The following is an 11,618-nucleotide window of genomic DNA, read 5'->3' as shown; positions in this document are numbered from 1 at the left end:
TGTGTGTGTGTGTGTTTATGTGTGTGTGTGTGTGTGTGTGTGTGTGTGTGTGTGTATAGTCATATCGACTGTCTTCCTCTACTGCTCGCCAACATTTTTAAAAACACAGTCTGTCACTGATCTGTCACTGACACAGTCTGTCACTGAATTCACCAACTGACTAGACTAGTGGCTAGCCAGCAAGCTCTGGAGATCCACCTATCTCCACCTTCCACTTCCCCAACGCTAAGAGAGAGTGTTATAGACACATCTATCCCACACCCTAGCTTTACATGGGTGATGGGGATCAGAACCCAGGTCTTTGTATTTGCACAACAAGCACTTTACAGACTGAGACATCTCCTGAGGCCCAGGGAACCCCAACATTTTAAGAAGAGAAGGAACCAGTAATGGTGGCTAGGGAGAAACATCCATAGATGGGGCAATCCAAGCAGAACAGTGTGGTGACAGGGGTGTTCACTTGTATAAGGGCTCTTGTCAAGGTGTTCTTTTCCTTCTCGGAAGCCAGATAAACTATGCTCTGTGTGACTGGCCAGTTTAATTGCAGGTAATAACTTATATGGGGAGGAAATGGTACGAGCTCTGGAACAGCTGAAGGACAGCGAGGAGAGAGCCTCCTACATCCTCATGGAGAAGATTGAACCTGAGCCTTTTAGGAATTGCTTGCTACGGCCTGGCAGCCCTGCCCAAGTGGTCCAGTGTATCTCAGAGCTGGGTATTTTTGGAGTCTATGTCAGGTAAGCCAGTCAGGAACAGCTTCTCCTACTACATCCCTACAAGAGTGCCAACCAAGAAAGCACAGACTGAACTGTGGACAGAGCCATGAGCCCGAGTTCAGTTTCAGCTCTAGCTTTATTACCTGTTTCCTTGCCTGTTAAATAAGGCCAAGGATCCAAGACTTACCCAGCCCACAGCACTAACAGTGAATCCTGGAAGAGACATGCTTTGTAACTGTAAAGGAAATTCCATGTAGCACCAAGATGACTAAGAAAAGATGGTCGGGACTCCAGGTCAGGTATGAAAGTGTGAGTCCAGCTCTAAACCAGTAGGGATTCCAGGGATAGATGAGGGATAGGAGAGTGGCTTTGAAATGCTGAGTAGCTTCTGGATTTTGATTTGAACATTAAGAAACAAGGAGGCATGGGTAGTGTATTCCTTTTGTCCCAGAACTTAGGAAGCAGAGACAGGCAGATAGACCTCTGAGGTAAAGGCCAGCAAGTTCCTGGACAGCCAAGGAGACCCTATTTCAAATAAAGAAGAAAAATAGAAAGAAAAGAAAAGAGAAGACTTTGGAATACAACTGTCTGAAAAATACTTGAAGGTCAGGGCAAGGTGTAAAGACAACCAAATGCCACCATGCCACGCCCTCTACCTCAGCCTTCCCCCGCGAGCCTGCTATTCTTCCTACCCCCACTCCCATTACCATCACAGGCACCTTGAAAGAGTTAAAGGAAGTGTATAGTGCAGGACATAAGTGTGCATCTGAATCATGCTATAAGCTTTTCGCAATTTAGTTAATCCATATGACCATCTTGTAATATAAGAGGAATTTCTCAGTTTTAAATTAAGGACATTTTTAGGAAGGTTAAGGAGCTTCAAAGCTATTGGGAAGCAACTCCAAATCTGATTCTAAAGTCCGAGTCTTTCTTAAACGTAGCCCCTTCCAATCTGGGGGTCAGCTGGGGCCAGAGGAGGGCCAAGGCTTCTAACGTTATGTCTCCTGACCTCATTCCTATAGACAGGGAACAACACTGGTGATGAACAAGCATGTGGGGCACCTGCTTCGAACCAAAGCTGTGGAACATGCAGACGGAGGTGTGGCGGCAGGAGTGGCAGTCCTGGACAACCCCTACCCTGTGTGAAGACACCATCTGGACTTCACTCAGGAGACCTTCTATCCCCTGTACTTGGCACTTCTCTCCTGAGGGGTTGCCCCGCCCCTATCTTAGGGTCTCTTCCATAGACCCCCAAAGCTTCAGGGAGGGGAATCCAGGGTCCTCCTCTCAGCAGCCTTCCAGCCGAGGACCAGAAAAGCTACGATTCCATTGGAAGACTTCTGGAGGTCCCCAGATCTTTGGAGTGTGGGGATGGAAGCTGCTTTGAGGCAAAGGCTCATAAACCCTGCAGATCTTCATTGCCCTCTCACTAGCCTTTCCAGCAGGTTCTAGTGCCTTGACCTGGGGTAGGACCAAGTGACAGGAGGAAGAGGGTAGAAGGGCATAGACTTCCCCAGCTCTGCTCTAAATAAAGTAACAATGCTGATTCAATGACTCATTGTTTCATGTCCCAAGGGGAAGAGGGCAGGTCATGTAAGGTGGATATGCCAGAAAGGTGACTGGGTCTCACTGGGGCAGAGGGAGAGGCGGGGGTATCTCACTGGTTTCAGATCCCATAGATGAGACCCTTAAAGTTCTCTAATCCTTAGTCACTCCCAGAGGTCTGTATGGTCAAGACTATCCAAGGAAGGAATGACCCTAATGTGACATAGATGTGACTGGCTTCTCACTCCTGCTTAGGGTCACCTCAGAGCTCTTCAGAGTGGAGCTTTGCCTAGTTCTGCCAAAATTAAGGGGTCTGGGGCAGTTTGGGGCATAGCAGTTCTCTTCCCATCTGCCACACACATCCGAGCAGGTAACACACAGATACCTTAAAAAAGCAATTATGTTTTTGAGCTCATAAACTTTATTCCTATAACAGTGGGTCTTGAGCACAAAAAGTACAAGAAAAGAGAGTTTCACCTACAAGTGCCTCTCATAGGCAGGGTTCTGTTCATGGTACAGGACTAGGAATGTTAACTCCCTTGGTTCTAGGATCAGTATATCTTATTCTTTCAATGTAGCAGATGATATGAAAGTCCTCTGGAGACTGAACCAACTGGTAGACAATGCTACCATCTACAAGGAACAGAGACAACAAAGTTTTTTTAAAAAATAATTATTCATAGACTCCCAACTGTCACTTCTAAAGGCTAGTGCAGGCCCAAGATAAGAACTGGTGCTTTTGGAGAAAGTTGGAAGGATCACAGCTGCTGCCCTGCTTCCAGTTAGGCCCTCACTTATACTCTGAAGAAGCTAACTTTGGTTAAGGACATGGTGTTCAAGTCTCTGTTCTGGGCTTGGAGACCTCTCTGTAGTCTAGGAGCATATCAGTGTGAGGTTGACCTGACCCCTGTCCCTTCTACCTGGTAGTCTAGGTAACTGTCTCCCTAGTTTCAACCAACTAGTACTGTTAACTAGTACTCCTGGGCAAGGGGCAGGATGGATGGGCAGAAATTTGGAGAGCCAAGCACAGGGAAATCCTGGACCAGAGTCTTGTTCAGTGGGTGGTCAGGCAGCGGTGACTGAAGAGATGGTTGATGACAGATGGATCAGCCACTGTAGATGTATCCCCCAGGTCATGGTCATTCTGAGCAATCTTCCGGAGAACTCGCCTCATGATTTTCCCTGGTAACCCACACACCTCTTAGTACTTGGTAACAGTGCTGACTGATCCCAGCCCTTCTAAGGACTTGCATCCTCATACCTGCCACCACTGGGCTGTAGCCCATCCCAATCCCTGAGGAACTCTGAACTTACCTGAGCGTGTTTTAGGCAAGCCAGGTGCATTCTGGATGTAGTCTGGTGTGGCAATGGGGCCAATCTTTTCTCTAACTGTAATGAACAAATTATCAAGCATGACTTTAGTGCCTTTTGCCAGACTTCCTAAAGCCATGACTTTATTTCCCCAGCTATTTCTTCTTCAGAGTTCTCCCTAGAATCATTCTGAGGTTTCCTGTTCCCCATTCTCTCTGAACAGTGTCTCTAATCCTTTGTTTTATTTTAATCATGTTCATGGAACTTTGTCTCTAGAATCAGCCTGCTAGAGTTTAAATCCCAGCCCTGGCAGCACAGCCTTGAGCAAGCAGTTTAACGTATCTGCACCTGAAGTTTCTTCTCTATACAACTAGAGTAGCAACAGGATCTATTTCATGAGGGAAATGATAGGGATTAAAAGGGATAAAGCATTTAAAGCACTGATCCGAGTGGTGACACACAGAAAGTTTTCTAAAAATGTTGGCTGTTATTATCCCAGTGGGAAACTAGTGGAGACTTGGGAAGTAAAGCAGGCCCCTGGGGTCTGTCTGTGATATGCTGTAGCCTCTCCCCAATAACTTGCAGACCCTTCAGTTCCTGCCCCAGGAAGCTCCTTACTCTGCTTCTTGAGTTCCTCGGTCAGTGTGGGGCTGAAGGTGTGGCCATCACACAAGGTAACAAAGCAGTAGAGGCATTCGCCCTTCACAGGATGAGGGTGGCCCACCACAGCTGCCTCTGCGACAGCCTCATGTTCCACAAGTGCTGATTCCACCTCTGCTGTACTCAGGAGATGTCCTTGTCAAGAGAAAGCAAGTGCATGAGGGATTTCTCCTCCCTCGCCTTAGCTCTTGCTCCCATTGGTACCCACAGAGCTGATGTGGTCTGGAAACAGGGAAGGCTTTCACTCACTCTCACACAGCATGACTCTGCATGTTCTCACACAGCATGACTCTGCACGTCTTGACCATCCTAGACCCTCCTTTGGTGTGTGCTAGCATGAATTATACTTTTTCTCCAAAACCCGGGACCAGGACTAAATGACATCCTCTACACAGTCTCACAATAGGATTGTCCTGGCTCTTTTCAAAGTTTTTGTCTAGGAGTTGCTAGGGGAAAGGGCTAATAAAATGGGAAGGGATATAGGACCCTCACCAGACACATTGAGCATGTCATCAATCCTGCCAGTGATCCAGTAATAGCCATCCTGATCCCGTCGGCAGCCTGGGAAGAAGTGTTCAACACAGTGAATAGCCTGGAGCGGGATACATGATTTATAATGTAAAACTGCCACACTCACTACAGTAGCTTATTGGGGTCTTTAAACAAGTTTTCCTGCTTCCATTTTTGTTTGCCTTAGCATCCAGCCTCCAAGATGGCCCCACCAATCTCCATCCTCTAGTTTATTGAAGACATTTTAGCTTCCATCTTAGTCTTTAGTCTGCCCTCCCAGATAATTTTTTCTGGGTGTAGCCAGGTGCCATGTGAGTAACCCTATGGAGAGATCCTACTTAAACTTACACTCGTCCAGAAGACCAAGGTTCAGTTCCCAGCACCCATGTCAAGCAGCTTACAATTGCCTGAGGATTCCTGCCTAAAGCCCTGTGAGCCAGCACGTAGCCAGACCTTCTAGGCTCAGTTAGACCTCTCAATGACTAACACAGCAGCTAACAGCTTGATTCTTACACAAGATACCCTGACTAAAAACCACCCAGCCAAGACACTCCCAGATCCCTAGCCTCAAGAAACTGTGTTGTCTGAAGCTGTCAGCTTTGGGCATAATTTGTTCCATGGCAATAAATAATATATCCAATCTCAAGTATATTTTTTTTAGAACATTCAAAATTATTTTCCAGGGTCTGAAGAGATGGCTCAGTGGTTAAGAGCACTGACTGCTCTTCTGAAGATCGTGAGTTCAGATCCCAGCAACCACATGGTGGCTCACAACTATCCATAATGAGATCTGATGCCCTCTTCTGGGGTGTCTGAAGACAACTACAGTGTACTTACATATAATAAATAAATAAATCTAAAAAAAATTATTTTCCAGATACTAATTAGCCACCCTCACCGTGTGTGTGTGTGTGTGTGTGTGTGTGTGTGTGTGTGTGTGTGTGTGTGTGTAATACTGAGGACTAAGACTTCAGGTATGGGGCTGGAGAGATGGCTCAGAGGTTAAGAGCACTGATTGCTCTTCCAGAGGTCCTGAGTTCAAATCCCAGCAACCACATGGTGGCTCACAGCCATCTGTAATGAGATCTGATACCCTCTTCTGATATGTCTAAAGACAGCTACAGTATACTTATATATAATAAATAAAATCTTTAAAAAAAAAAGACTTCAGGTATGCCAGGCAAACATGCTACTACTGAGCTATGCCCCACACCCTACCCTTTTCAGACAGGGTCTTATGTTCCCCAGGTTGGCCTCAAATTCACTATGTATCAAAGTTGGCCCTGAAATTCCTAATTCTTCTGCTTCTACATCCTGAGTTCTAAGATTGCATTGTGCCCAGTTTAATGTGGTGCTGGGAACAGATTCTAGAATTTTATATATATGGAGGCAAGTATTCCACCAACTGAGCCACATCCCAGCCTCCACTACTCTGAATAAAATCCAGACCGTTTTCCATGTCTACACGACTCTGTATCACCTCTTAGCTCTCTTCCCAACCTAACGAAGTATTCTTCCCTAGGCTTACTTCACTTCAGCTTCACAGCCTTTAGTCCACTTCTTATGGATTTCACGGTTATAGCCACTCTTTATAATATTCTTACTATAGATTTCTCTGTGTTTGATCCCCTTTAAGTCCCCAGGCCTTCTCTGGCCATCCTTGAAGGCAATACCTCACTGTTTTCTTCATAACATGTCTCTCTACCTATGATTAACTTTTAACCATTAAACCTGGTTTACTGTCTGTCCCCTCTTTACTAAAATGTAAGCCCCATAAGATAGAAGAACTTGACAGTGTTGTTCACAGTAATATACCATGTATTCATTAGATCAGTGCTTGGTCATTGCAGCCACTCAATAAATACTGCAGGATGGATGAACTGGTAGAAAGAAAATGAATAAATAGGCTCTCTAGAAATGAGGCCCAACATGACATAGTGATACCCATTTCTACATGCCCTATCTCTATCAACACTAGAGTAGAAAATAAGAGCCTGTTTCCCTGGATATCTAATCTCAGATGGTGCTATCCTGAGACTGTTCCTATAACACTCATTTCTGCTCTTTTTTAAAAATTATTTTTACTATATGTGTGTATTTATGTTTGAGTATATCCACTTATGGTGGGGTGTCCCCCAAGGACAGAAGAAGGCACTGGATTTCCTGGAGCTGGAGTTACAGGTGGTTGTGAGCTACCTGGCATGGGTGCTGAAATCAAACTAGGGTCCTTTGGAAGAGCAGCAAGTGCTCCTAACCACTGAGCCATCTCTTCAGCCCCCGTTCCTGCTCTCATAGCCTTCACTGTAGTTCTCCTGGATACCAGATTCAGATATTAGGATACATTTCCTTCTGTTATTCATCCCTAGCCACCTCTTCTGAAAATGGAAGGTACATGTCTTGGAGAGAGGGGTGGGGCAGGACAGCCAAGGCTCACCATCTCCAGTCACATAGTAGCCAGGGAACTTTTTAAAGTAGGTGGTCTCAAAACGTGTGTGGTTCCCATAAACTGTGCGCATGATCCCTGGCCAGGGCTGCTTGAACACCTGGGGAATACAGAAGGTACATTGATTGCATCTTCTAGGCTGTCCCACAGGAAGACAACCATAGCATTGCTAAACATGCAGAAAACATCCTAAATGCCATCCCCGAGTAGTGCAAAGTATAGCCTGGCTTAGAATGCTAATTCTATATGGCCTCAAGTAAGTTACTCTGCTTCTCTGAACTTCAGGACCTTCATCTGTAAATAATAAATCCTAAAGGATTAAATTACTAGTATGGGAAAAATTGTTTAGCACAGTGTTCTATGAGTAATAAATATCTAGAAAATTTGAGTTTCTTTTGGATAATTAGTAAGGCAGGTTCAATTAGGTGCAAACAAATCATATAAAATGGAAGCTATATTAGTGAATAAATAATTTTTAATCAAAAGAATTCTGTGCCAGCAGAATTCTAGATTGAGTTAGAAAGCTTAGATTCAAGTCTTACCTTTGTTACTACCGTGATTTTGGAAAAGGGAAATGAGATTGAGATCTGACAAATACTATCCACAAAAACGGCAGCAGCTAACACTTAAGAACACTAACTGTGCAGTTCCAGACTAACCCTTCTGTATGGATTATCTAATTTAATAAAATGTAAGAGATAAAAGTACTATTATTTATACTTATTATAACCCAATTTACAAATGGGAAAATTACATTCAAAGGCACTAGGTAACAGCTTATCTGAGGTCACAGAAGAATCAGGATCTGAATAAAGGCAGGCTAACTCCAGAGCCTACATGATTAGTCTTTAAGGTACAAAGACTCCTTTTTCTAGAAATGGATGTCAAAGGAAGGATTACGTCTAAGTTTTCCGCAGGGCAGTGGTGGTACATGCCTTTAATCCCAGCACTTGGAAGGCAGAGGCAGGTGGATTTCTGAGTTCCTACAGAGTGAGTTCCGGGACAGCTAGGGCTACACAGAGAAACCCTGTTTCAAAAAACCAAAAAAAAAAAAAAAAAAAGACTAAGTTTTCCTGACTCCAAAAAATTATCATCATGAATCTTGGAATATCATCTATAAGGACCCTTAAGAGCCTATGTACCAAAAAGTAAAGATGCAGGAAATTATTTGGAAGGATCTCCATGGGCGTCTTTCAGCAGAGGACAAACTCTCAACTGTATTAGCAACTACCAGGGAAGATAAGGTTATAAACTCTAAAACAAATAGACGCTTTCTTTTTCCAAAGATTCCAGATTCTCACCAGATAACCTTCAGCTTCTCCTTCCAGCTCTTCCCCGGACTCATTCAGGATTGCAGGTGCTACACCGAAGAATGGGAAAGACTGAAAGCAAATGAGAGGTGCAATCCAAGAAGAAAAAAAATGAGGCAACTCAGACTCAGCTTCACACAGAGCCCCAAATTCCTCCCAGTTCTCAGGCCAGAACCCTACTCTCTAATAGGCTAACACCCCCACATCCTATCCCTGCCAAGCCTAGGACCAGAAGAAGCACTTTACTCACAGCAGAACCAGGTTTCATGGGTGTGGCACCAGGGAGAGGGGTCAGCATATGGCCACCCTGTGGAAGTCAGAGATAAGGGACTGAGTCACTTTTCCCACACTGTCCCTAATCCCTAGCCTCTTGAATCCCTTACTCACTGTTTCTGTTTGCCAGAAGGTGTCTACAATGGGGCAGCGCTGGGAACCTACTACCCGGTGGTACCATAGCCAGGCTTCAGGGTTGATGGGTTCACCTACTGTGCCCAGCACCTGCAAGGATGCCCGGCTGTGCCTTGAGCAGGAGAGTGAAAGAGGAAAATTCTGAGTACCACTAGGAGCCAAAATGCACATGCATTCAGAATTCCTTTGCCCCCTCCCCTATCCCAGGTCAGGAAGTTGGGACAATAGAAGGAAACATCACAAAGGACAGTGCTCAGCTCTGAAGGACACCTATGGGACAACAGATGGGGAAGGGTCTCACTTGGTGACAGGGTCATCTCCAAACTTCATGAGCATCCGGATGGCTGTTGGTGCCGTGTAGAACTTGGTCACCTTGTATTTGTCCACAATGCTCCACAAGCGGCCTTCATCTGGGTATGTGGGGATCCCCTCAAACTGACCCGAATGAGATCTGGTTATTATGGGCCCTTCTCAATAGTCTTTCCATTCCCTACCACTCCCTCAGGTTCAGTATTCACCCTTTATGACCAATTGTATCTTTACCCTCTGACCACACAAGTCAAGAAACGTTGTAGTAGGATATACAACCCCTCAAAACTCCTCTTTCTCCAGGAAGTGGGTCCTTGTATAAGTTTCCCTTCTTTAGACCAAGAAGCTTTGGGAAATGGTCACCCAGGAGAATTTTTCCATGCCCAGCTCCCATCTCACCAAAACACTAGTGGCACCATTAGCCAGTGGCCCATAGGTGACATAGGAATGACCAGTGATCCAGCCAATGTCTGCTGTGCACCAGAACACATCCTCCGGGTGGAAATCAAACACATACTTGAAAGTTGTAGCCACATAGAGCATGTAGCCTCCAATTGTGTGCACCACACCCTGTGGGGAGAACGGGACCTCAGGCTGGGGTTGTGTGTCCACCTCTACTGACCAACAAATAGAGCCTGCACAGAGCTGGAAAAAGATCCTTCTTAAAGATTTTAATTCTTCCAATGCCCTTTCATGGCATCTGTCTCTCTTCGAGCTCCTTTACCACACCCTGATGTCACATAAGTATACTGACCACTTATATTATTAGATTGTGTATCTGAGTCACCCATTATCACTCGAATTCCCAGTACTCATTCTGTTTCTGTTGGACATTCCAAGCTTCCTTGGAGACTCGCTTCTCACCCTTACATACACACATGCACACACGTGCACACTTGCCTTGGGTTTGCCTGTGGAGCCACTGGTGTACAAGATGAAGAGTGGGTCCTCAGCATCACACCACTCAGGCTCACACTCATCTCCTGCCTGCTGCATGAGTTCATGCCACCACAAGTCAACCCCTTCGTTCCAGCAGATCTGGGGGAAGACAGGAATGGGCAGGGAAGAACTGTGAGGCAGGGGACAGCCTACCTGGTACTTGGAGGTTAAGGCCCTACATGTAGGGGTAAAGGAAAGGAAGGGGGCCTTCATGGGTACAGTGGAGCAGAGAGAACAGATTACTCTGCTATTCTTGCTCTTTCTCTACCCCAGACCCCTGCTTACCTGGCTTACTCTAAAGAATGCCACTTTACTGGCTCCTTCGTGTCTTGCAGCTCTCAGCTCAAATGCTACCTTCTTAGAAAGTCTACCCTGAACAGTAGCAGACACCCCCATCCCACCTGTTGTTATTATTCATCACACCTGTTTTATTCCCATACAACACATATTTCTAGGTATTTTCTTCTTGATTATTATCTTCCCCAACTAGTCAGGAACCTCTAGGAGGGTGGTGGCATAGCAGTATTTTTCCCCACAGCCTTAGCACCTAGTAATAGACACTCAAAAGACATTTTTGTTGGATAAATAACTAGGCATACACAGCCCGAATACACACATACACACTATAGGAATGGTGGCACATCAGCAGGAATGTAGACAACCACACAATTCAGAAAAACAAAATTAGTCACTGCCTACAGGTGAGGAGAGCTTAATTCTGTTAGTTAATAGCAAGAGAACTCAACAGATTTGGGTTCAGGGATTTTTTCCTATGTGTTTAGAAGCCTCCCACCCTGGAGTTTCTCTGGTGTCTTTATCAAAGTAGAACCAATGGAGTTTCCCACAGCAGCTCCTACTTAAGACAGGTTCCACTCAGCAGGAAGTCTTGTTTCAAGTTAGCAGAGAAGCAAAAGGTAAATTCCTCTCAGGAAAGGGATGGCCTACTATGCTTGATTGCCTTTGATAATGACTTCAGGATCTGCTATCCTGAAGATTCTCTCACCTCTCCTTTGAAACTATTTTCTTTTCCTATGTTACCTCTTTGAAAACTATTTTTTTTTCCAGTCTAAACTCTGTTGGGTGAAGTTGGATTCTCTTGATGTCTCAAAAATTACATTGGAGTTCAATTTTTTACCCATATGACCACAGGAAGTCACTCATTTTTCTGTTTTCTTATTTATGTGTATGAATGTTGAGTATATGTTGGAGTGCCATAGAAATGCAGGTGCTTGGGTAAGAGGAGGGTTTTGCTTCCTTGGGAACTGGAGTTATAGATGGCTATGAGCCACTTGATGTGAGTGATTGGAGCCCTGTTCCCCTCAAGAACTGCAAGTGCTCTTATTATTAACCCACTTCTTTAGCCCCTTGAGGGGTTTTTTTGTTTTTGTTTTTGTTTTTGTTTTTGTTTTGAGACAGGGGTTTCTCTGTGTAGCCCTGGCTGTCCTGGAACTCACTCTGTAGACCAGG

At 45.0% G+C, this 11,618-nt stretch overlaps 2 protein-coding genes and 1 long non-coding RNA gene across 4 annotated transcripts in view; 2 read left to right on the top strand and 1 right to left on the bottom strand.

Annotated features, from left to right (window-relative positions):
- The window catches only part of Gss (glutathione synthetase), a 28,472-nt gene extending 26,205 nt beyond the window's left edge, over positions 1 to 2,267 (top strand). Inside the window, exons 12-13 of the mRNA XM_021193773.1 lie at positions 548 to 737; positions 1,739 to 2,267. Of these exons, the coding sequence (XP_021049432.1) occupies positions 548 to 737; positions 1,739 to 1,862 (314 nt within the window). The 3' untranslated portion in view covers positions 1,863 to 2,267. The remainder of the gene's footprint in view (positions 1 to 547; positions 738 to 1,738) is intronic.
- Positions 2,268 to 2,662: 395 nt separating this feature from the next.
- Acss2 (acyl-CoA synthetase short chain family member 2) overlaps positions 2,663 to 11,618 on the bottom strand; it is a 42,734-nt gene continuing 33,778 nt past the window's right edge. Inside the window, exons 8-18 of one of the 2 annotated variants that reach the window (XM_021192331.2) lie at positions 10,113 to 10,250; positions 9,612 to 9,782; positions 9,205 to 9,338; positions 8,883 to 9,015; positions 8,746 to 8,802; positions 8,487 to 8,567; positions 7,177 to 7,285; positions 4,725 to 4,793; positions 4,191 to 4,367; positions 3,576 to 3,650; positions 2,663 to 3,443 (exon numbers count right to left, since the gene is read on the bottom strand). In XM_021192331.2, coding sequence (XP_021047990.1) covers positions 3,316 to 3,443; positions 3,576 to 3,650; positions 4,191 to 4,367; positions 4,725 to 4,793; positions 7,177 to 7,285; positions 8,487 to 8,567; positions 8,746 to 8,802; positions 8,883 to 9,015; positions 9,205 to 9,338; positions 9,612 to 9,782; positions 10,113 to 10,250 — 1,272 coding nt within the window. In that variant the 3' untranslated portion in view covers positions 2,663 to 3,315. The remainder of the gene's footprint in view (positions 3,444 to 3,575; positions 3,651 to 4,190; positions 4,368 to 4,724; positions 4,794 to 7,176; positions 7,286 to 8,486; positions 8,568 to 8,745; positions 8,803 to 8,882; positions 9,016 to 9,204; positions 9,339 to 9,611; positions 9,783 to 10,112; positions 10,251 to 11,618) is intronic. The other variant, XM_021192332.2, reaches the window with a different exon arrangement.
- LOC110317695 overlaps positions 9,186 to 11,618 on the top strand; it is a 10,204-nt gene continuing 7,771 nt past the window's right edge. Inside the window, exons 1-2 of the long non-coding RNA XR_002380343.1 lie at positions 9,186 to 9,317; positions 10,487 to 10,606. This is a non-coding gene — a long non-coding RNA (uncharacterized LOC110317695). The remainder of the gene's footprint in view (positions 9,318 to 10,486; positions 10,607 to 11,618) is intronic.

This window comes from Mus pahari, chromosome 3 (assembly GCF_900095145.1).
Source record: "Mus pahari chromosome 3, PAHARI_EIJ_v1.1, whole genome shotgun sequence".
Lineage (NCBI taxonomy): Eukaryota > Metazoa > Chordata > Mammalia > Rodentia > Muridae > Mus > Mus pahari.
This window is presented reverse-complemented; position numbering and strand designations above follow the sequence as displayed.